Raw genomic sequence first — 22,102 nt, forward strand, 5'->3', positions numbered from 1 at the left:
GTGCCCGGAAATAAATGTCGTTGTTACAAAAGAGGAGTCGAGTTATTATGTGTCTTATGTTCCTTGCGAAGTAGACAGCATACAAGGTGTTGGGTCTACGTGTGTAAAGGTAACTTTACACACGTTATATAAAGCCTTAGCATCAACCCTGCAAGGATATCTGATATAATAGAGAAAATATAACAAAAAAAAAACAAAACAAAACACCATGTAATATCATTATTCGTATTTATTAGGATTCAAAATCAGGACTATCTTAATAAAAAATAATTATATATATATATATATATATATATATATATATATATATATATATATAATTGTTTCAAAATCTCAGAAATTGCTCAATACTGCTCGATCTTTTTAATATAAAACAGTATAAGTTCCATTTCAAGCAATTCAATGAAAAAACATAAACAATTATATTTCTTGAACTCAATTTGCCGCCTCAAAATCTGTTGACATTAAAATATGAAAACGAGGCCACTAATAAGAATGGCACAAGAGTTAGTAAAACTGCCAAACGGTATTTTCTTTATTACGATTCTTTGGTGAAATAATTATCGAATATGCCTTTTATACTTCGTTAATGCTTTCAAGCCAAATTAGGTAAAAAATAATGTCGTCAGTTCTTTGGCCGGTGTTAACAATCTTCCAATATAGTCCTGGTGTTATTTTGCTTCCTAAAGCAAGATTTTTTGTTTTAAACTCGAAATGACTGATTCCCGAAATACACTTTTGAATGAAGATTTTGTTAATATCATCTCATTTCGTCTTGTTCATTCACCAGTCTGTTCTCGTCTCTGTTTAATATTTAACTGAAATCAGAGAAAAAAGAAAACATTAAAATATACATTAGCATACTAGGCGATATATACAGCGTTATCAATATAGTTAAACATAATTGTAATCAATTTTATGCAGTGGAACAGCACCAAAGTAAGTGGAGATTATGTTAATTAGTATGAATATTGGTAAGGGTTACATAGTACATTTCTGGATAACCCAGCAGCAAACGGAAATAAACCCGGCTTCAGATGGCGTGATTGAATTGGGGAGGGGGGCAAGGTCAACGGTTATTCCTAAACATCTCTTGGGAATGTGGCATAGCGTATTTATGTAGCAACCTGAGGTAATTTAAAGAGTGTATACATTTTATTGGGACATCCTAAAATTGGATTCTGCATTTTTGGATTTTACCGTCATTGGATAGTTTACCTTTCACCAGACTATCCATTCACGTGAAATCACATTTTTATTCACCCTATTCCCTCTGCTTCACTTTTTGTTATCAAGTAAGATCTATGATTTACTTGTAGTTTCATCAAATACTTTTGCAAGCAAATTCCGATCCCGCATTTTGCTAAATCCTACCCTCTGATGATAAGGAAAGTATTTCTTTGAAACTCCGCGGATTAAGGATTATCCACTTATTTAGTTTTTCGTTTTTAAAATTAAATAAATTTTTAACTCATTTCAAAGTGTTTTTAACATGTTTTATTAACTATTTGTTCTTATATATATACACATATATACATATATACACATATATATGTATACATATATATATACATATATATACACATATATATACACATATATATACACATATATATACATATATATATATATACATATATATATGTATATATATATAAGGATTAATTATGTAAAAACTATATGCTACATAACGTCAAGGGTGTGAATTCCATAAAAAAAACGTTGATTTAATTCGAATAAAATAAAATACACATCAACTGTTTTTTCTTTTCTTCTTTTTTTTGCCATGATGTAAACTTCGAAAAAGAAAAGCGCACTTGATTTTCAAAATACAACCGCTGAGATATAACGCGCGGCTCTTTACAAACAGACTTTTCTTTCTCCAAGTTTCCATCATGAGAAAAAAAGAAGAAAAGCAAAAAAACAAAACAAAAAAAACCCCGAAAAAACAACATACTGAAGATGGAGTTTAGCTCCGAAATATATTTATGTTATAAATTTAACAATAAGTAAAATATTTGTTTATTTTCCTAATATTACGTTGTGATTTGGCTTTCAAGCGCACTTGATGCGTATTTTATGTTATTATATGTGACATATTTCACAGATGTACCATGGTTTCATTGCAGTGATTATACCCAATTAAGTGCGTCAGGGGATATTTTTGTTAGTGTCTTTTGTGGCGTGTCCATTTTCTGTATAATGCCCTCACAATACTTCGAAATATTTAATAACCTTTGCATTCAATAAAAATAAAATCTCATGCCAATCAGCTAGTCATTAATATTTTCAGTATAATTAATTTTTGATATATTTATGATAAAAAGAATAAAATTAAATATTTACATGAGAATGAATTAGAAGTAAAAAGCTGTTATGTCGCTATTTATATTTACACGTGTTCTAATTTTCGAGCTCATACAACTATGAAAGAAATACTGATGTAATATAATACGCGACAACAAACAAAGAAGGTTTTCGCATCCTATGGGCTGACTTTTATTTAGAAAGAAATTTTAAAAAATTCACCACAGAAAACTGCGACTTACTTATTTGGTGATCAACATAAGTATTATAACCATAAATGTGGCTGACATCACCATGGTAACATTTTCGGCAGCATTTTAATCCTGGAAAACAAAACACGAACAATCAACTTCTTTATCCCGTTAGAAAATGTTACATACAACAGATACCTAGGTCGTTCCGAAAGTAATGCATCCTATTTCATTTAACTAAAATGAAAAGTTGAAGAGCTACAAGACGAAAGTAGTACCATAAAACAGGCGACCGTTTGTGCCACAGAATTTATTTTTTTTCTCCATAGTCATCGTCATTCTCAATGCACTTTTGTAACAATGCGATGGTGGCTGTTCATGGCCGTCCGGAGCTCACTTTGTCACTTGCATCTCTGTCACCACTCTGAAATCAGCGAACCCATCTCTTACCTATGCTGACATCATTTGCATTCCAGCTACTTGTCAAAGTACATGTTTTCTAAAGTTGGCCTACCCGACGAGCTAGTATTTTAATAAAATCACACAAATTCTCATGAAATAAATTAAAATAAAAAAGAGCAGAATATAATTACCATCTCCGCACTTCTTGTATGCTGGGAATTCATAACAGATTCTGTTTCCCATGCAAGCAACTGAAATAGATATTAATACATAAGTCATAAGAAATATTCTGAAAAAAAAAAATCCATAAAAAAAACCCTGAATATATGTAAAATATCACGGGGAAGGGGTTGCCAGTTTATTGTGTATACGTTTTTTAAGGCTATCTTAGAAACTGAGTGATATGTCAAATAATTCATATTATTATATAATAAATTCGATCAGTAACTTTGGTTTTGATAACTCGTATCATACAGGCAATCGGAAGAGCTACCCCCATCCCACAAACAGTCATAATACTTCATCCTGGCACCCACAGCATCGGGAACTTACTATAAAAAATTTTCCGATATTCAACACCAAAACTATTTACCGGAAAAGAAAACTGACATATATTATTGGTTCACCGACTTAGTTTTTTATTGGAATTTCTTGAGATGAGTAATTTGTGTATTTATTTATTTGCGGACTGTTATCCTCATCTTCATAGTTTTTGTTTCACCACGTTTCGACCAATTCATCCTCTGACCTTCTTCAGGTGATTAACCGCCACGGGATAGGGATGTTGAGTCTCGTAACTCTATCCACAGCAATTACTGCCTTCCATAGTTGTTATTGTCTCATCACGTTCTGGCCAACTAAACCTCTGGCCGGATTTGGGTAGGATTGAAACCGCTATTTTCAGACTATGTTCACCTCGAACTGTAGAAATTCAACGCTTCTATCTACTGCGCCACGGACACAATCAAGGTTGGATTTTATGGTCTAAGTTTTCGTTCTTATCTGGTCTTCACCAGCAACTACAACTATGAAGATGAGGATAACACTCCAAAAATAAATGAATACACAAATCTGACATCTATTTGATATAGCCCCAACCCAAACCCCAAAGCAAAGATAATGGAAACTTTTGCATACACCTTGCTGTGATTATGTAGACCGATTCGGGATACTGAAGCGAACATGGCTGCAACATGTTTTATCCTGTCTCTCATAAATCCCCATTTACATTATGGTGCCAGCCTGTGCGATAGTTAACCAGAGTATAAAAATGCTGCACGACCTCGTGTGCTTTCGGCATATATATATATATATATATATATATATATATATATATATATATATATATATATATATATATATATATATATATATATATATATATATATATATATATATATATATATATATATATATATATATATATATATAATGTATATATATATATATATATAATGTGTATATATATATATATATATATATATATATATATATATATATATATATGAGATATTTGTAATATTGAGGGAACTGTTAGGCACATGTGTTTCGAGAAAAAAATAACCAGCAGCCCCTTGTAAGTGTGAATGTTATGAAATATAATGAATTCATCGCCAAAGACACACACACACACACATACATACATACATACATACATACATACATACATACATACGTGGGTATAATAAAATTCTTGACTTTTTTCCTTTTTTTTTTAAAAGAAACTTCGCCACTGATGATCTGGGGAAAAAGTATTGTGCGAATTCGTCTGGTCCAAATTCCATCAAATGATGCTTATGACGATAATGATGCTAATGATGTTACAAAGCACTTGGTAATTTGATCAATATCATTCATTAAGTTCTTTTTCAGTCACCCTCCACTCTATAATAAAGACCAAGATGTATCTATTTGTATGTACTTCCATTCCATCACACTAAATTTAGCGAGTGAAACACGTGATATTTCTAAGTCCTTATGTGAAACCATTTTACGTGTTGAGGGAAAGCGAGAAAGCAAATTGCAAGTCAGGTCAGCTCTCACCGCTTGAAATAAATTCGGAAAGAAATCCTCCATGTTATGAAAAAATTTCAACGGTTGGTGTTTTGTTCTAAAAAAATGCGAGTGTAAACAATAGTGGAAAATGATTATTTTCCCGCCGTTTTTAACAGAGCATGTACGCTTGTATTTGTATATTTCTTCAACGTCTCTGCTACTTTCCGTCCGTATTTCTGGCCTTTGTGTTTCATCTTGGAAACTGTCCATAGATTAATGTCCAACACTGAAATGAATAAATAAAACAGAATTAACAGAAATCCACAATTTAAAAAATTTGAAAAAAAACAAAAACAAAAATAACAAAAACAATAAACGAAAACAAAAATAAAACATTTTTTTAAAATTTAAATAATGAAACAATGAATAAAACAGAAAACTAATTTTGAAATGGGAGTGTGCATTTTTTCTGTTCTCCTCTTTAAACCCTCTTTTACACAAAAGACCTTTTGCTAGCCTCACTCAGCTGTATCATTATGTTTATGGTATGCAGCAAGAACCTGTCTGGCAACAGACACAGCAAATAACCTCCCTCGCCTATGCTCACATGGTGTGTTTATAAATAAAAATGCAACAAGTCGTCGTAAACGAGAGCAAAAGCAATAATGTTTCAGCAATGTTCCTGTTGGACATTTTGGCAAAAAATATTCACAAATCAACAAGACAACTGTATTAGTTGGAGTACTCTTTATTTGCTGTTATATTCATACTATTTTGGCCGATGTAACCTCAGACCTTCTTCAAGTGTATCTTTTCTAACTTAGTAACCTAATAGTTCTTTTTTGTGTATCTTTGAAGTGTGTGACCACAGAACGGTACCATAAATTCTTATGCAATCTATTACATTATGGCCGGGAAGCGGGACAGTACTACTGTCAAAGGAAAAGTAATGCGTCCCTTATCTCTCCTGGTCTCTGGGAAACCTTTGGGCATGGTTCAGAACCCATTTACCCCCTCCCCGTACTCGTCTCGATCAGGATAAGGTGAGGTCATGAAAAGCAGGTGATTGATGTAATACGGAAGTAAACAGAAATAATTCTGGTTTCATATTTCTGTGTGCTGAGCAGACGATCCCTCTGGGTACAATGGTCAGGAAAATCGCCCAGTATGAGCACTGCTCGGGCAGAAAGAAACTGCAAATAAAGCTATGGCAATACATCAAACTCTTTATTCAGGAAACACCATGAATAGGGTTCTAAATCAGAACATCATGGATGTAGGGATGAGAAGCATGGAATTAATGAATGCCTCGAGGGAGATAGATAGATGAAAAGCTTTAGCCGTCAACACCTGTACCAGACAGGACAAAACTTGATGATTGCATTATTGTTGTTTTTGACATTTTTCTCGTTACAAAAAACAAACAAAAAAAACAAAAACAAAACAAAAACAAAAAAAACTTCATACATTATATATCCCTCCATAACTTAAATCAAAATAACTCAATGAAATTAAACGAATAATTAAAAACCAAAATAAAATTAACTACATATAAAAAACCTCTTTAACGACACGACAAAATTGCTCCTGACGATGATTAATGATCGAAAGCGCTAAGGAAAATAGCCGAACAAATAATTACTCTGCAACCTAATAGAGAACTTAGCAACAGAAACGAAAAAGAAGAAGAAAGAAAACCCTGTCATATTTGACTCCCCCTCTCACTCTCTCTCTCTCTCTCTATCTCTCTCTCTCTCTCTCTCTCTCTCTATATATATATATATATATATATATATATATATATATGCATGCGAAAGTGTTATAAATCTAATTTCTTTACACTGAAACGTTTAGAATAAAAGGACGAATATTTTAAATTTAGTTTTCGATAAATAGATTATTTTAATTGAAAGCAGAAAGAAATTATGCCACTATCATATAATGTAAAACATAATTGTCGAGTTTAGTTGTGTGTTCAAATGCAACACATTTTGTATTGGTAGTTTCGTAATTTTGAAAATGGCGTTCATCGCATTTTGCACTCGAACTCTTCAAATACTAGTTGTTTGGAATTTTTTTTACGAAGAATAAATTCCCCTACATCTCTTAGACCACTCTTTAATGCTAGAAGAGACCAGGAAAGTGTTATTCTATGCAGCTTTGGAGTTCAGTCGAGCATCTGCTATAAAAGTGATTTAAATATAAAGGATAAGCTATCCTTTAAAAGGCCACAGATATTTAATTAACTTTTATAGTAGACTAGAGGGGTACCCGGCGTTGCCCGGTTTTTAGAGGCGTGTGTGTGTGTGTGTTTGCGGAGAAGGTAAAATGATTACAAAGCGAAGTAATAACCCTGTTTAAATATTTGGTATTTTTTTAGATTAGGTCTACCTCCACAATTTTCTTTTAAATGACGACTTATATAGGTTTTCGACTATGCTGAATACTGAAATCGCATTGAGATTTTGCCGAAAGAAGTAGTTATTGAGATATAAAATTTTTTTTATGCATTGTATTCTTTGGTGGCCATCTTTGTTACGCGCGTAGATTTGTTTATGGCGCGCGCACGCGCGTAATACAGACGGCCGCCAAAGAATACAATGCATAATACAACTTTTTATATCTCGATAACTACTTATTTCTGCAAAATTTCAATGCGATGTCCGTATTCAGCATAGTAAAAAACCTATAAGCGTCGTCATTTAAAAGAAAATTGTGGAGGTGGACATAATCTAAAAATTTACCAAATATTATAAAAAAAAAGCTAAAACTTCTAAAAAAAAACAAAAAAAAACGAACGTTCCAGCGGTGCCCAAGTGTTTCAAAAACAAAACAAAAAAAAGTTTGAGGGAGGAGAGGTCCGAACTCGAATACTTGAGGCGAAAGCGAAATAAAGAAAGGTTATGAATAAACTAAAAAGTGAATTAGGTCAAATATCAATCCCGCAGTCAAGTTTGTTTTGGTTTAGTGTCGCAACATGTCGTCCCCATAAAAAATAGGGGTGTCCATATGAAAGCAATTGCAACCCCATTGATCAAAAGCTGATTGCTTTCTGGACATTCCGGCGCGAAAGCCGAGAACACGCTGTTTGAATTTAGTTTCACTTTATTTATACTAAAAAGTCGGACAAACAGGCGACACAGCGAAATAGCGCAATTTTTTATGGTCGATGTAAATAAATCTACACCCGACACGCGTTCCCAAATCCTAGATATCTAGGAGGTATACAAATACTTCTAAGCGATAGTAACCCACCCCCCGAAAATTGCGGCGAAAAAAGCCTTTGCGAGACATACATAAAATTATCACACACATTTTGCCTTTTATATATATAGATGGTCGACTGAGCCCCAATCTCTTGTCCATGCCACTCCATAAAATATTCACAAAAAACAAACAAAAAAAAATCGTCAAACTACAACTACAGCAAAAATTTCCTTTCTTATGTACTTAAAACTAAATCAAAACTTCCATGAACAAAGTTTCTTCGCAGGACCTTTCCACCCGTTGAATATATCACGCGGTTGTCTTCCAACTGACTTCAGCATAGACGTTTTCAAGTCTAATGTTGACAAATTCTTTTCGAGCTGCCGACTTGAATAATAAATTCCATCCATTGTTTTCAATGCTATTAAGATGTTGTTCACCGTAATTATTAACTTATTAACTTTTATTTTCGAGTGGCTTTTTGGTCTTGATAAGAGGTGACTCACTAATAAAAACTAGTATGGACGATTAGTCTAGAACAATTCTTCAAATAATAGGAGGATTCTAAATTGAAATTTCTGACCATGCGGATCTCTAACACTCGAGTGCGTCCATGATGCTTTTAAGACAACTAGACATTTTAGTCCGTTTAAACTGGGGAAAAGTTATAGCCCGTTGACTAAGAATGACTGCTTTGTGCCGAGCTAATGGTTGAATATGGTTTTATTTGTGTTCAATTTTACATTTAATACTATTTCAGCGAGATCGGTCCAGTAGTTTTCGATAAAACTTCTAGAGTAAATGTGGTATTGTTACGACAAATATCTATTAGCCCCTTTAAAACCTAACCGTACATCAAACGGATATCATGATGCTTAGTTCACAGCACCTTATCATAATAAAGATCTGTACAAAAACTCAGCCAGATCAGCATAGTAGTTTCCAAGAGCAAGTGGAACGGACAGACAAACAGATAGACAGACAGGCTAAAAGAAATATAATATAGATAATATAGATGTTAGAGAGGATAAACAATGCATGTAATTTGCTATTTAGAAAACCGTCTTGTAGATCCGTCTACTTAAATAATGAATTTCTCAGTTCGTTTCCAGTCCTATTAGTGTAATTAATCATCAGTTGATAATCTTATGAACCATTATCTTTGAGTTGTTTTTGGACCTTGATAAGCGATGTAAAAAAATCGTGGCACTTACCTCACCTTCCAATTTTATTGGTCTCCTGCACATTCCACGACAGCAGAGTTGACCTACAAATAGACATAAAATCGGCACAAGAATAAATTTGGATTTGCTACCTAACTATGTAATCTTGTATTACATGAAAATATTAGCGGGATCCATGGAAATTATCCTTCGTATATAATATATTCATGCAAGGTAAGCTGTCAAAAATGACCCCCCCCCCAAAAAAAAACGTAAAAAAAAGAAAACTCATAAAAACTACGGAAACGGTCGAAGGACAGCCTGAAGGTCTCTTTCAAGCAGTTTAATTTGTATACGAACCCGTGGGAAAACGTAGCCCAAGTCATAAAGAGGCTACAATTGCTGAATCTGCATGCATTAAAAAACGTGAGAGGATACGTACTATAAATAAACAAATAATAGATAAATCAGCACGTTAGCTACAGAATACATGTCTTACATGCAGGAGAATCTTGAGAGCTCGAATCGAACTGACAAATTATCTCCGGAAAAATTGCATCATCATGGTCATCTTCGCAGGCGATGGACGAACGTTATGATTTCTGCAGTGCTTAGAAATATTTCCATTCTACAGATGTCCGGCACGAACGCAGACCTCGCGATATTATTACACCATCTTTTATCAAACAGAAGCATACTTTTCTAAGTATTCCGATCAATGTAATTTCAAAATATATCTGATTATGGTTGTATATCGCCAAAACCCTTGTGAATTTTTGTGAGATATTTCCATTGTATGGACGTCCTGTGCAAACGCAGATCCCACAATATTATTGAATTTTTTTTTGGGGGGGGGCCAGAACATAAAGTAAACTTTGTATATTAGCTCAAAGGGCGATCAACTATTTAGTTTGAGCCTAACGTTCGATACAAAAGCTTCTTCAGATTAAACAAGTGAAGCATGCATGGTGCCCTGTGAGTGCACAGAGAACGAAGCTTAAAAAATGCCCCCCCCTCCGTTTAGCCCCCAAAGTCTCCAGAGGACATCAAATCCAGGTTAAAATGAACAAACGGTGCAGTTTTAGGCCTTATCATATGTAAATTTGAGTTCTGCACAATGCAAAAAAAAAAAAAAAAAAAAGAAATGACTAAGTCCATCATTTGCCCCCCCCACACACACATTTAACCCCAAAAGTCCCCAAGGCCTTAAAATATTTAAATTTGGGTTCAGCACCATGAAAAACTACTAAATAGAGATAGACAGAAAATTTGGACAAATATGGTAAAATATTCCCAAAAATAGAGTGTTTTTATTAGCCCTAAAAAAGCCCCTGGGGCACACCCAAGAGTTATCACGAAGTATAGATAAACAAAATTATATAGAAATCAGTTAGTTACAACATTTTAGAAAGTTTTATAAAAATCCAAGGCATCTTTTTTTTTTTAATAAGCACAATGTTAGTCATTTTATCACGAAAGGCATCACTAGGGGTGAGGGCAACCGGAGTTTTCCCGGGAAATCCGGTCTGTTACTTTTTTACTCGCATAATGTTTAATGTTTGTGCAAAATTTCCAAAAATTCCAAGGCGTAGTTATTGAGAAAGGTGCGGACAGACGAACGGACGAGGGTGAATTTTAGGTCCGCCCTCCTTTTGTGGGGGACCAATAAACATTCGTAAAATGTGAACCGATAGAAAGTGGACAAAGGCAACTAGTACTTAATGATCTGATGATTGTCGGTTGACAGAGTGTATGTGTCTTCCCGATGGTTTAATATAACTGTTGCAAGTTACTTTTACTTACCACGTCGGCAATCTTTATCCTTCTTGCATGGCCTGTAGCGGAGTCTTCTTACATCTAAGGATATAAAAGAGATAGTTTTAGAAAATTCTCCTGTTTTAGATAAAAAAAAAGTTACATGATGGTATTTTTAACAGTAAAATAAAATTGTGATAATTCAACCCATTGACAACAATACACCAGTTTTTAATGATTTAAATGAATGAATTTGGGGCGATTGGATAGAAAGAGAAAACAATGGTGTTGTTGTTGAGCAGAAAAATACCTTCTGTTTAGTTTGGTAATAATAAACAGGCAGTAGAATAAGCCCCGACTGGAAGTCAGCAAAAAACGGTGTTAGACCAAAATAGGTTCTGGATATAAAATACTTTTCGTTACTTCCGGTTTAGGTTAAAAATAAAAATAAAAAATAAATAAAAAGAAAATAAAACAATGCAAAACAAAAGCATTCAAACAGTTTCTACGACTTTTTTTTTCGGAAGAATTAGTATTTTAAGTCTTTTCTTTTTACGAATATAATTTCATTTTTAATCATAAAATATTTAGTAAAATTGTTTTAGATTAAAATATTTAACATTATTTAATTTATTTAGGAGATATAAGATAAAAAATGTAAACATTTTGTTTACAAAAAAGAATTACTAAGGGAGATCGTTTGATATTATTTCGAAAATATCATAAAATGTTTTCTTTTTTTAATAATAGAAATATTTAATAAAATTGTTAATAATAAAAATATTTAATACAGTTGATTTTAAAGAGAAATTCTACGACTTTTTAAAAAGCATAAATCTAATTAATGACGCCATCTCCTTAGCAATAATCCTACTGACGTATGTCCGACGCAAGAGAAACTATCGGAAGTAACGACTGAAATTACTTATGAAGTTTGATTATTATATGTTTTAATTAAAATCAATTTCATTAATTATTTTAATTAAAACCAGTTCTCCAAATTATACAATAAATATATGTTTATATAAGCATACATATAAAATTATTGAAATAAAAACAAATGAAATTATTTAAATCAAAATAACAAAATTTTAAACATTACAAAAAAAAACAAACAAAAAAAAAAACAAACAAAAAAAAACAAACAAAAAAAAAAGCAAACCAAAATACGTATACAATACATAATAAAAACGAAGGAACTGATTTGCCGTGTCACAGCTTCCGCTAGCGCTCCGCAGAAAATTAGAAAGTACGTTATCTGATTATAACCCGCTTTTAAATATATAAAAATATATTTAAAGAACAAGTTTTCCGAAACCAACAAATCATATAAACTATTTGAAAACTTAGTTTTAATAAAAGAGCTTAAATTAAAAAAAAAAAAAAAATGAGGACGTAAAAGGAAATATTTTGTATACGAAACATATTTTGGCTGAACACCGTTTTCGCTATTCCGTTATGGCGATTTTTTTTTACAAACGAGTCACCACTTATCAAGCCCCAAATGCCACTCGAGGATAAGGGTTAATGATTTTACAGTGGCCAAGGGAACCTATCCTACTAATCGTTAGTAGTGGAAATTTGGTAAAATGGATTCCTTAAGGGGATGGCTAATGAAGAATTTGTTGAAGTTGGACTTGTAGAAAACCATATTGTAGTCAGTTAACGGAACAGAGTTCCACAGGCGTGCAGTTCAAAGAAAGAAGTTTTGTTCTGGAATCTATGATTAGGGTTAGGTGCATATAAAGAGTGGGGAAAATTAGTGATAGTGGTTTCAACTAGAGTGTTTTTCGTGAAAGTCAGGACAGGGGGAACCATAGATGTGAGCTTAGACGAACACTTGCCATGAAAATAACGATAACGCAGAGATAGGATCGCAACGTCTCTTCTGTGGGAAAAAGGTTGCAGGGAAGAGAATTAAATCACTAATAATAAATACGAACGCGGCATGAATTAAAATATATTTAAGCGTATCTTACGACGGGGCAAGCATAGACGCCCACCGACAGTTATAAAGAGAGAGAGAGAGAGAGAGAGAGAGAGAGAGAGAGAGAGAGAGAGAGAGAGAGAGAGAGATTGAAGCCTACTAAATGGATTCTTCTTCTGAAATCCAGTAAGACTAAGAGAGAGAGAGAGAGAGAGAGAGAGAGAGAGAGAGAGGGGGTGAGGGAGAAATCAAGTGTTAACACCATGATTTTTACGATCTTTGACTGAATGAATATGAAACAAAAGAGATAATATAATTTTGAATATTAATGATTAACCTTTATTAATCAGTTTGATTACGAATGTCATAAGTATCTGCTCTTCAGATGCTGCACTTCTCAGTGGAGGAGAAATCCTTCACGACTGAGACAATTTTTAGTTTTTGTTACTTTTCTCCATGTTAAAAAGGACCCTGGTGTCTAACTCTGTCCCGTGGGGAGGCATTGTAAATAGGAACAGTACTAGTTAACTACATTTATTTAGTCTGTTATAAAATTTAACAGTAATTAATCATTTTCTTATAAATAATTGCGAAAATATTTACCGGTAAATTACGCATTTAACAATGGCGATTAGCTCAAGTAAGCCCAGACAGACAGTCACACACACACACACACACACACACACACACACACACACACACACACACACACACACACATGTCAAATATATACGGTGATCTACTGAACCAGGTCAAGAAAGGCATAAAGTACAAACGCAGGGGTCATCAGTAAAAAGAGTGATATTGTATCATGAAATTGCAAGGCCTCATACAGCGGCCGTAAATGTGAAGACCAATAACGAAAGTATATATATCTAAAATATAAACGGCTATACGTCTGTCTGTCTGTCTATCGGTCTATCTGTTTGTCTGTCTCTCTGTCTTCTCCGAAACTAAAAGTCGTAGAGTAGCGTTAGAGGTCTAAAATGATTGGATTTTTTACGGGCCGTTCTTTTATGGGTCTTCAGCCGGTTAAACGTGTTTTAAAGGGGTAAAAAAATGGGTCCAAATTGAAAAAAATCGTTAAACATGTACATTCATTCATCGGCTTATATGCATGTTTCGTTAGTACAGTGGTAACGTTATCAACTTTGAATGCTACAGTTTCGGTTTCAATTCTAGCTAATGCCACCTAAATACCTTTTTTTTTGCTATTGAAATCACAATACTATAATAATATATACGAAATCTGGACAAACTAAAATATTATATTTAAGCGTATTTTACGCCCTGGCAAAGCCGGGCGTACCCTGCTTACACACACACACACACAAACACACACACACACACATATATATATATATACATATATATATACATATATATATATAGACTAGCATCTCGTCAGCGTACCTCGGTCATAAAATAAGCATAAATATATTTAATTTACGCAGTTTTTGCATTTATTCTTATTAGAGCCAATTCACTACTGACTTTTATATTGTATCCAACTTATTGTTCTGAATAGATTGTTTTCAATATAGTAAAAAACAGAAAGAAACTGAGTAATACGCATGCGAGTATTATGTTTTTTTCTAAACAGATCACTTCTTATAAGTAAAAAATACTCGACTCAAGAGCGAAACCAAAACCTAAAGACGATAACGATTAGGCCAGCTTCCTAGGTCTTTAAAAAATCTTTTCAAACCTACTATTCTTAACACAAGAACGCTGTCATGTAAACGATTTAGGCATGCGCAGTCGTGAAACAGCTGACAAACTAATAAAAATCCAATGACACCCCTCCAAGTACAATTTTTTCAATTTTGACGAATTAGCCGCTGTCTTTTCCGGATGAAAACTGATTAAAAAGTTTTCAACATGTCTAAATACTTTATATATCAAGTTTCCAAGTCTATAGATGAAAACTTCGTTGAGTATATAAGTTGAGTTATCCTCACACACACATTCATACTTTTTTCGAATAATTTGTTAAAAAATTATTGATGGAGATGCAGTTGAACATCAGTCATTAGTATATATATATATATATATATATATATATATATATATATATATGATTAGTTTTTTTTGGAAAAAGAAATCCATCAGAGTGCTCAATTAAAAGGAAAATCCAAAATGTAAGAGCGTATTTAGATTTTGTGTACAGAAAGTTGTTAGATGAGACAAATCATTGGTACCGTCGGTTTCAAACCCGATAATATGGACCGTTTAAGGTATACTTATCAAGCTCTCTTAAGCCAATATTCGTCTCCTATCGAATATTGGCCGAAGAGAGCTTGATAAGGATACCTTAAACGGTCCTTATAGTTTGAAACTGACGGTGCCAATGATTTTTCTCATCTAACAACTTTCTCTACACTATATATATATATATATATATATATGTGTATATATATATATATATATATATATATATATATATATATATACATATATATGCACGTGCACTCATGGACAGTAGTCTGAATCTCACAGTATTAATGCTGGTATCCTTCAGGGTTCTATGCTTGACCCAACTCTCTTTCTGATGCTCATCAATGAAATGCCAAATCACATTCTTAGATCATTCATAGACATTTATGCAGACAACACTACCATCTATGGCAACATCTCAACGGCCGGGAACGACCAAGACCTCTCTGATTCTCTCGCCTCTGATCTTGAGCACGTGGTGCAACGAGGAAAAAGGTGGCTGGTTAATTTTAATGTATCGAAACCCAAGCTTCTCTCTTTCCATCATCAACGCTCTGATCCTTGTCTAACCTCAATTGCAATGAACGGCTCTCGTCTTGAAGATGCTCCATGTTTAGACAAGCTTCTTGGTCTGACCTTCACTCCTGATCTGAAAAATGGTTGGATGATTCTACAGCTCCAGTGAATATCTCACTGCCAATGCAATCTTCTACCTGTATGAGAGCCAAGTACGTCCTCGGATGGAGTACTATTGCCACATCTGGGCAGGAACTGCTTGGAGCACCCTATCTTGTATTGACAGAGTTCAAAACCGACTTCGTAATCTAGTAGGTGATAATCTTTTTTTTTCTCTGTAATCTCTCAGAAGAGATGCTGCGGCTTGTCTCTGCTCTGTCGTTATTTTCACGACTAGTGTAAGATTGAGTTCCAATCTATGGTTCCCTCCGCGCCCAAATCGTTATCAACCCCACCCTTTCTATCGGTGCCTAAACTTAAACGTAGATTCCATAAACAAAGCTTCTTTCTTAGAACTACTTGCCTATGGAACTCTATTCCGCTGGTCTGCTTTCCAGCTGGCTATAATATTTTCGTCTTCAAGTCCAACGTAAACAAGTTTTTATTAAACCATCGTCTTAAATAACCTAATTATACCAAATTTCCACTATTAGCAATTACTACGCTATAATCTCAATGACTATCGTACACACATTAACCCTTATCCTCGAGTGACATCCGGGGCTTCACGTTTGGTGACTCCTTTGTAAAAATAAAAACAAACACCGAACTACTTATATGCCTGCGTATATGGTAGCAAATATCAAGTTAAGTAAGATTGTTTGTACATACGATTACTTGTTAATAGATTTCTTGAGTGATTACTGAAAAGAAAGAAAAGAATAAATAAAAATAAAGCGAGAAATGTATACATAAATAGATTTCAAAAATTCATACGGAACATGCATGGTTAATTATTAGTTCGTTATGTCATTATCGTGTTGACCGATCGGTTGTCGTTAGATCAAAGAAGCTATGTGACCTTTATCCTGATCAGTACTAAATGGGTGCTTATTTCGGAATACCAGACGCTGTATGTAGGAAGGCTCTCTGCGTATTCCGGCAGTATTTCCAGTCGTCTTGGACTTCTTCTTGCTACTAGATTCAAGCAATGCCGTTTCATGAAAGTTGTGATTAGGAATAGCGCAACGTGCTTCAGGAGTCCTAACTCTTTGGTAGCGCTTAGAGCGGCTGCTCCATCAACAGTTGTATAAGATCGGGATGTTTGTAGTGCCATGTCGCGCATGGAAAGGGACCTTGCACTCATCCCCGATGGGCTTTCCTGAGGCCACAGTCCTAGTTGAAGAAAGGTCAGCTAATGGTCTACTTGTGTTGCATGTCTGATACACTGCATAACCTCTTGTTCAGCCCCCCTTACCTAACTGAGACTCTTTAAAAATATGATGACAGTACAATAAAAAATAAGCTTAAACCAGGCCTTGGGACAAACAAATCTAACTTGCCTCCTTCCTTGAGGCTTGCATTCACTAACAATTTAGAACTAATTTATCTGATGTTGAAGCATTTCTCCTAACAAATACCCCGGATATCTTAGCACTAAGCGAAACTAACCTACTCTCCTCTATCCTCTCTAACTACTTTAACATGCCTGGCTATCCCACTCTGCCGTAAGGACTCTGACAGACATATTCACGGACTTGGAGTTTACATTCGTAACACCCTCCTCCTGACTAAAGAAACAAACCTAGAAACGGACGATCAAGCTTTTATATGCTTTAGACTAAACATACAACATAACATTAGCTACTTTTATTTTCTCTACCGCTCTCCCTCGACCCAGGACTGCACCATAATAAACAAAGTCTCTGACAGCATAGACACAGCACTCTCCCTCGACACTAGCGCACAAGTACATGTATTTGGTGACTTTAATGTTCACCACAAAAACTGGCTTGGATTCTCTACTCACACAGATGCAGCGGGTAGCGCAACAACACATAGCTTTGCTATATCTCACTCCTTATCACAAATGGTTACGTTTCCAACCAGTTTCCCTGACCAGCAAGAACAACACGCATCACTTCTAGATCTGTTTCTGACCACAGTTCCCGAGGATTGTATAACAAATGTTGACATCCCACTCGGGAATGCTGATCATGCAGTGATAATGGCCAAAATTGCCCTAAACTCTAGACCCAAAACTGAAGAGCCAGTGCTAAAAAAACGAGATATTATAAAAAGGCTGACTGGGAAGCCATCAGAGATCTTATCAGAGATACCCCATGGGGAAATATTTTTTCTCTTCCTGCTGGACTGCGCAAACGAGACCACTGAATGGTTCAAAACAGCAATGGAAGCACATGTTCCCATGCGGAAATTTTATAGCAATCCCCACTTTCCCCAATGGTTTACTTTTATTTGCGCGACTGCAATTGCTCAAAGGCAGCATGCATACCACAGATTTAACCGACATAAGTCCAGTTCAAACAGACATAAGTATATAGAAGCTAGAAGTAACGTTAAGAAAGAAATAGCGATAGCTAAGAGAGAATTTACTGAAACCACTAAAAAACGCATCGAAGCACAAATATTAGGAACTCGTGACTTCTGGAAAATCTACAACAGTGTAGTAAATAATGGGCAATCTACAATTCCCCCACTAACCAACAATCACGAGGTTGTCTGCTCAGCAACCGACAAGGCTAGTATGCTTGCCAGCCGGTTTGCTTCAAACTCCACATTGGACCCTTCCAACCACCCCCTGCCTGACTTTCCTTTGCAGACAGACGCCACGCTAGACGTTCTAATAATCATCCCTGCTCAGGTACATGCTATCATAAAAAATCTTGGCACTTCAAAAGGATGTGGACCTGATCTCATCCCAGCTGTGCTATTAAAAAAGTGCTTAGCCAAAGTATCTCCAGTTCTCTTCAAACTCTACAACAAATGCCTTAATGAATCATGCTTTCCGGGCTATTGGAAAACTGCTTCTGTGGTACCAGTATTCAAGATTTCTGGCGAAAGAACTGACCCAGCAAATTATCGCCTCATTAGCCTCCTCCCACGTTTCGCTCAAATATTTGAGACCATAATTAACCATGCTCTAGTCCGCCACCTTACAGATGCCAAACTTCTGACTGACAAACAATATGGATTTAGACAAGCCCGTTCCACAGCAGACATCCTCACTGTAATCTCTGAACGTATATACCATTCACTGGACAAAGCGGGGGAGGGCAGAGCGGTAGCTCTATATATATCTAAGGCTTTTGACAGGGTATGGCATGAGGGTCTCATCAGGAAAATTAAATCATACGGTATCACTGGTAGAATATTCAACATAATTAAATCCTTCTTAGATAAGAGAAAAATCCAGGTTGTCCTCGACGGTCATACATCTAAACAGTGTGATATAAATACGGGAGTGCCTCAGGGGTCTATCCTTCGACCTCTATTGTTCCTAATATTTATTAATGACCTCCCCGACCAAACTGCCTCTGAGATGGGTATATATGCTGATGACACCACACTCTATAACAGGCATGACAGGAAAACAAATGAACACATAACTAAAGAAATGGCAAAAACACTAGAGGATGACCTCCAATCTGTAGTGGAATGGGGACAAAAATGGATGGTCACATTCAATGCTGCCAAGACTAAACTGGTTTCCTTCAATAATTACAAGAAACCTTCTCTGCCACCAATAGCAATGGCCAGTGACTCCCTGTCTGAGAGTACGTCTTTCAAACTACTTGGCCTAACGTTCACAGGAAACATGTGTTGGAACAATTATATTGAAAACATTGCCAGGGCCGCTGCGAGGAAGGTAGGCTCTCTCTACCGTGCTAGAAAACTACTGACACCTGAAAGTATCCTGTACCTCTATAAGGCAACCATTCGCCCATGTATGGAGTATTGCTGTCACATTTGGGCTGGTGCATCTGCTGCTAGTCTCTCGCTCCTAGACAAAGTTCAAAAGAGAGTCACCAACCCGATAGGCCCTGAAATGGACTCTAGCTTCAGCCTCTGTTCCATTGACGAAACGTTGCATTCCTCTGCCTGTTCTACAAGTATTTTAATGGTGAATGCTCTGACGAACTGTAGATACTTGTGCCCCCACGACGTAGACACCCTCGACAAACCCAACCGGCAGCTAAATCCCACCGTCACACAGTAGAGATCCCTAGACGTAAAATATCTTTCTACTCTAGTAGTTTCTTCCCCAGAACCGCTAGACTCTGGAATTCCATTCTAGGTCCCTGCTTCCCCAACTGTACTGACATGCAGAAGTTCAAGTGTAACGTAAACCGACATCTTGCTTCCCAAATCCCAACATAGTGCCCCTGTAGTTGCTGACCCCGATAGTAGCCCCCTACACCACAGTGGCAATGGGCCTTGTTTAGAGTGAAAACGTAAAAAAATATATACATATACACTCGCAGCGAGCATCAACTGTTTTTATTTAATTTTTTGTTTACATCATCGTGGCTACGTTATATCCCGGACATCTCCAAACTTATAGATTGAATGGGTTGAGAACACCATATAAAATATTAAATAATTGTTTTTTATTTTTTTATTTGCAAGGGGAAAAGAACCGAAACAATAATATTTCATGACTATTAGCAAAAATATGCCCCTTCCCCAGCGACATTTTTCTGCCAATGTATATGACGACTAAACTACACTAATTTCCAAAATGAGGAGATAATGACTGGGAGGATGGTATCATAATCACAGAACACTACTCTATCAAAAAAAAAAAAAAAAGCGGAGAGGTAATAACTTGGAATATAGTATTATAAGGAACGTACATATACATCGCTGACCCCCGAAACGCGGAGGTAATACTTGGGAAGATGACGTCATTGTTATTTAAATGCAACTTTAGAACATCAGTGCATCACAAATACAACAGGAACACAATGAATATTGTAAATATTTAGTAACATAGACCTTCTGCATTGGACAGTCAGCAATCTTTTGGGCATTCATTAAATTAGCCCGCGGCAATACTCTAGTTAAAAGAGCGTCCGACTTTTCCTTAATTTTTGTCCAAAGTTCTTCGGGGTATCATGACAGCAAAATAGGTTCTAAACGATTTCTCTACAAAAAAGGGAGATAATGTCTCGAGGATGACATCATGACAGCGAAAGAGATGCTGCACGACTCCACCCCGAAATAAACATTGAAAGATATTTTTTGAATGGATTAGCGAATGTAATATTCATTTACTTCAATCGTTTTCTGCACAGTAAAACAATTACTACTTTGTAATTATAGCATGCTAACATGGATGAGTGCTTACCTTACAGAGTTTTGAATGGCAACATCCTTTAAAGCACTCTGTCTTTGCTGAAAGATAAAGAAGGACAAACATGTTCAATAAAATATACGCAGAGTTTATATAAAACTAAAAATGTGTATATATTCATATATGTCTGTGGGTGAGAATATATGTACGTACAGTATCGCCAAAAAGAAACTGCACATCTGTCATTTTTCCAATAAACACACATTTAAGCTAAATTAAATGTAACTGCTTAAACAACCTATGCCTCATTTGATTCGCCGTTTATTCCTTTATAATTTTATCTGTTCATATTTGACTTTTAATTAATGTAAAAGAATAACTTAAAATTGAGAAACAAAAAAAAAGAAAAAAAACAAACTATAATTTATCTGTTCATATTTGGAACATAGTAATCTTCTAGAATATAAATCTCACCTGTCTGTTTAAATGTATACATGTATGTCTGCCTAAAACTTTCGACAGAAGGGACATATTTTCACGAGATCAGTATAGTTTTGAAACTCGACCTTGTGGACGACAAATATCCAAAAATTAGCCTAAGGCATTAATTTCTTCACCCGCAACTTGGCACTTTTCTACAAGGAGGGTTGCTTTTTTCACCGATATTTTCGAAAGTCATCCCCTCTTTTCAATTGACTAGCTTTAATTAAAGCCTTCGCCACATTCGGTTTGGCGATGGACGTAACGGCAAAGACGTCACGTTTTTTCACTTTTTTCTTCACGATACGGGTTCTAGCCTGCTAGCCTACTACCACTGTTTTTTTTTTTGCTCAACATACATCTCCAAACAACGCCGGGCACCCAGGCTAGTAAAATATAAATATAAGAAATATCTCAAATATAAATATAAGAAATAACTCAAAAGTCAAGTTCTCAAAGATTCTGGTCTACATTAAGTGTTCTCCAGTTTCCTACAAGGGAGAATGGGAGGATTTTGTAACATCTTGCAATATTACGTTATCTACTTAAGAGAAATTCAGCAGTTTCATTCTTTCTATGTAGAGCTCCTCTAGCTGAAAAACAGACATCATCGCAAATTTGATGTTAACTAGTACTTCATATACACAAACAGATTTTTAACAACGCATTCACAAAATACTTTATT

At 35.2% G+C, this 22,102-nt stretch overlaps 1 protein-coding gene across 1 annotated transcript in view; it reads right to left on the reverse strand.

The window, feature by feature from the left end:
* Positions 1-300: 300 nt before the first annotated feature.
* LOC145245914 (collagen alpha-6(VI) chain-like) overlaps positions 301-22,102 on the reverse strand; it is a 40,493-nt gene continuing 18,691 nt past the window's right edge. Inside the window, exons 6-11 of the mRNA XM_080107656.1 lie at positions 20,997-21,038; positions 11,069-11,122; positions 9,322-9,369; positions 3,092-3,151; positions 2,550-2,630; positions 301-818 (exon numbers count right to left, since the gene is read on the reverse strand). Of these exons, the coding sequence (XP_079963782.1) occupies positions 808-818; positions 2,550-2,630; positions 3,092-3,151; positions 9,322-9,369; positions 11,069-11,122; positions 20,997-21,038 (296 nt within the window). The 3' untranslated portion in view covers positions 301-807. The remainder of the gene's footprint in view (positions 819-2,549; positions 2,631-3,091; positions 3,152-9,321; positions 9,370-11,068; positions 11,123-20,996; positions 21,039-22,102) is intronic.

Source organism: Euprymna scolopes, chromosome 23 (assembly GCF_053919585.1).
Source record: "Euprymna scolopes isolate OS-2025 chromosome 23, ASM5391958v1, whole genome shotgun sequence".
NCBI classification, from domain to species: domain Eukaryota; kingdom Metazoa; phylum Mollusca; class Cephalopoda; order Sepiida; family Sepiolidae; genus Euprymna; species Euprymna scolopes.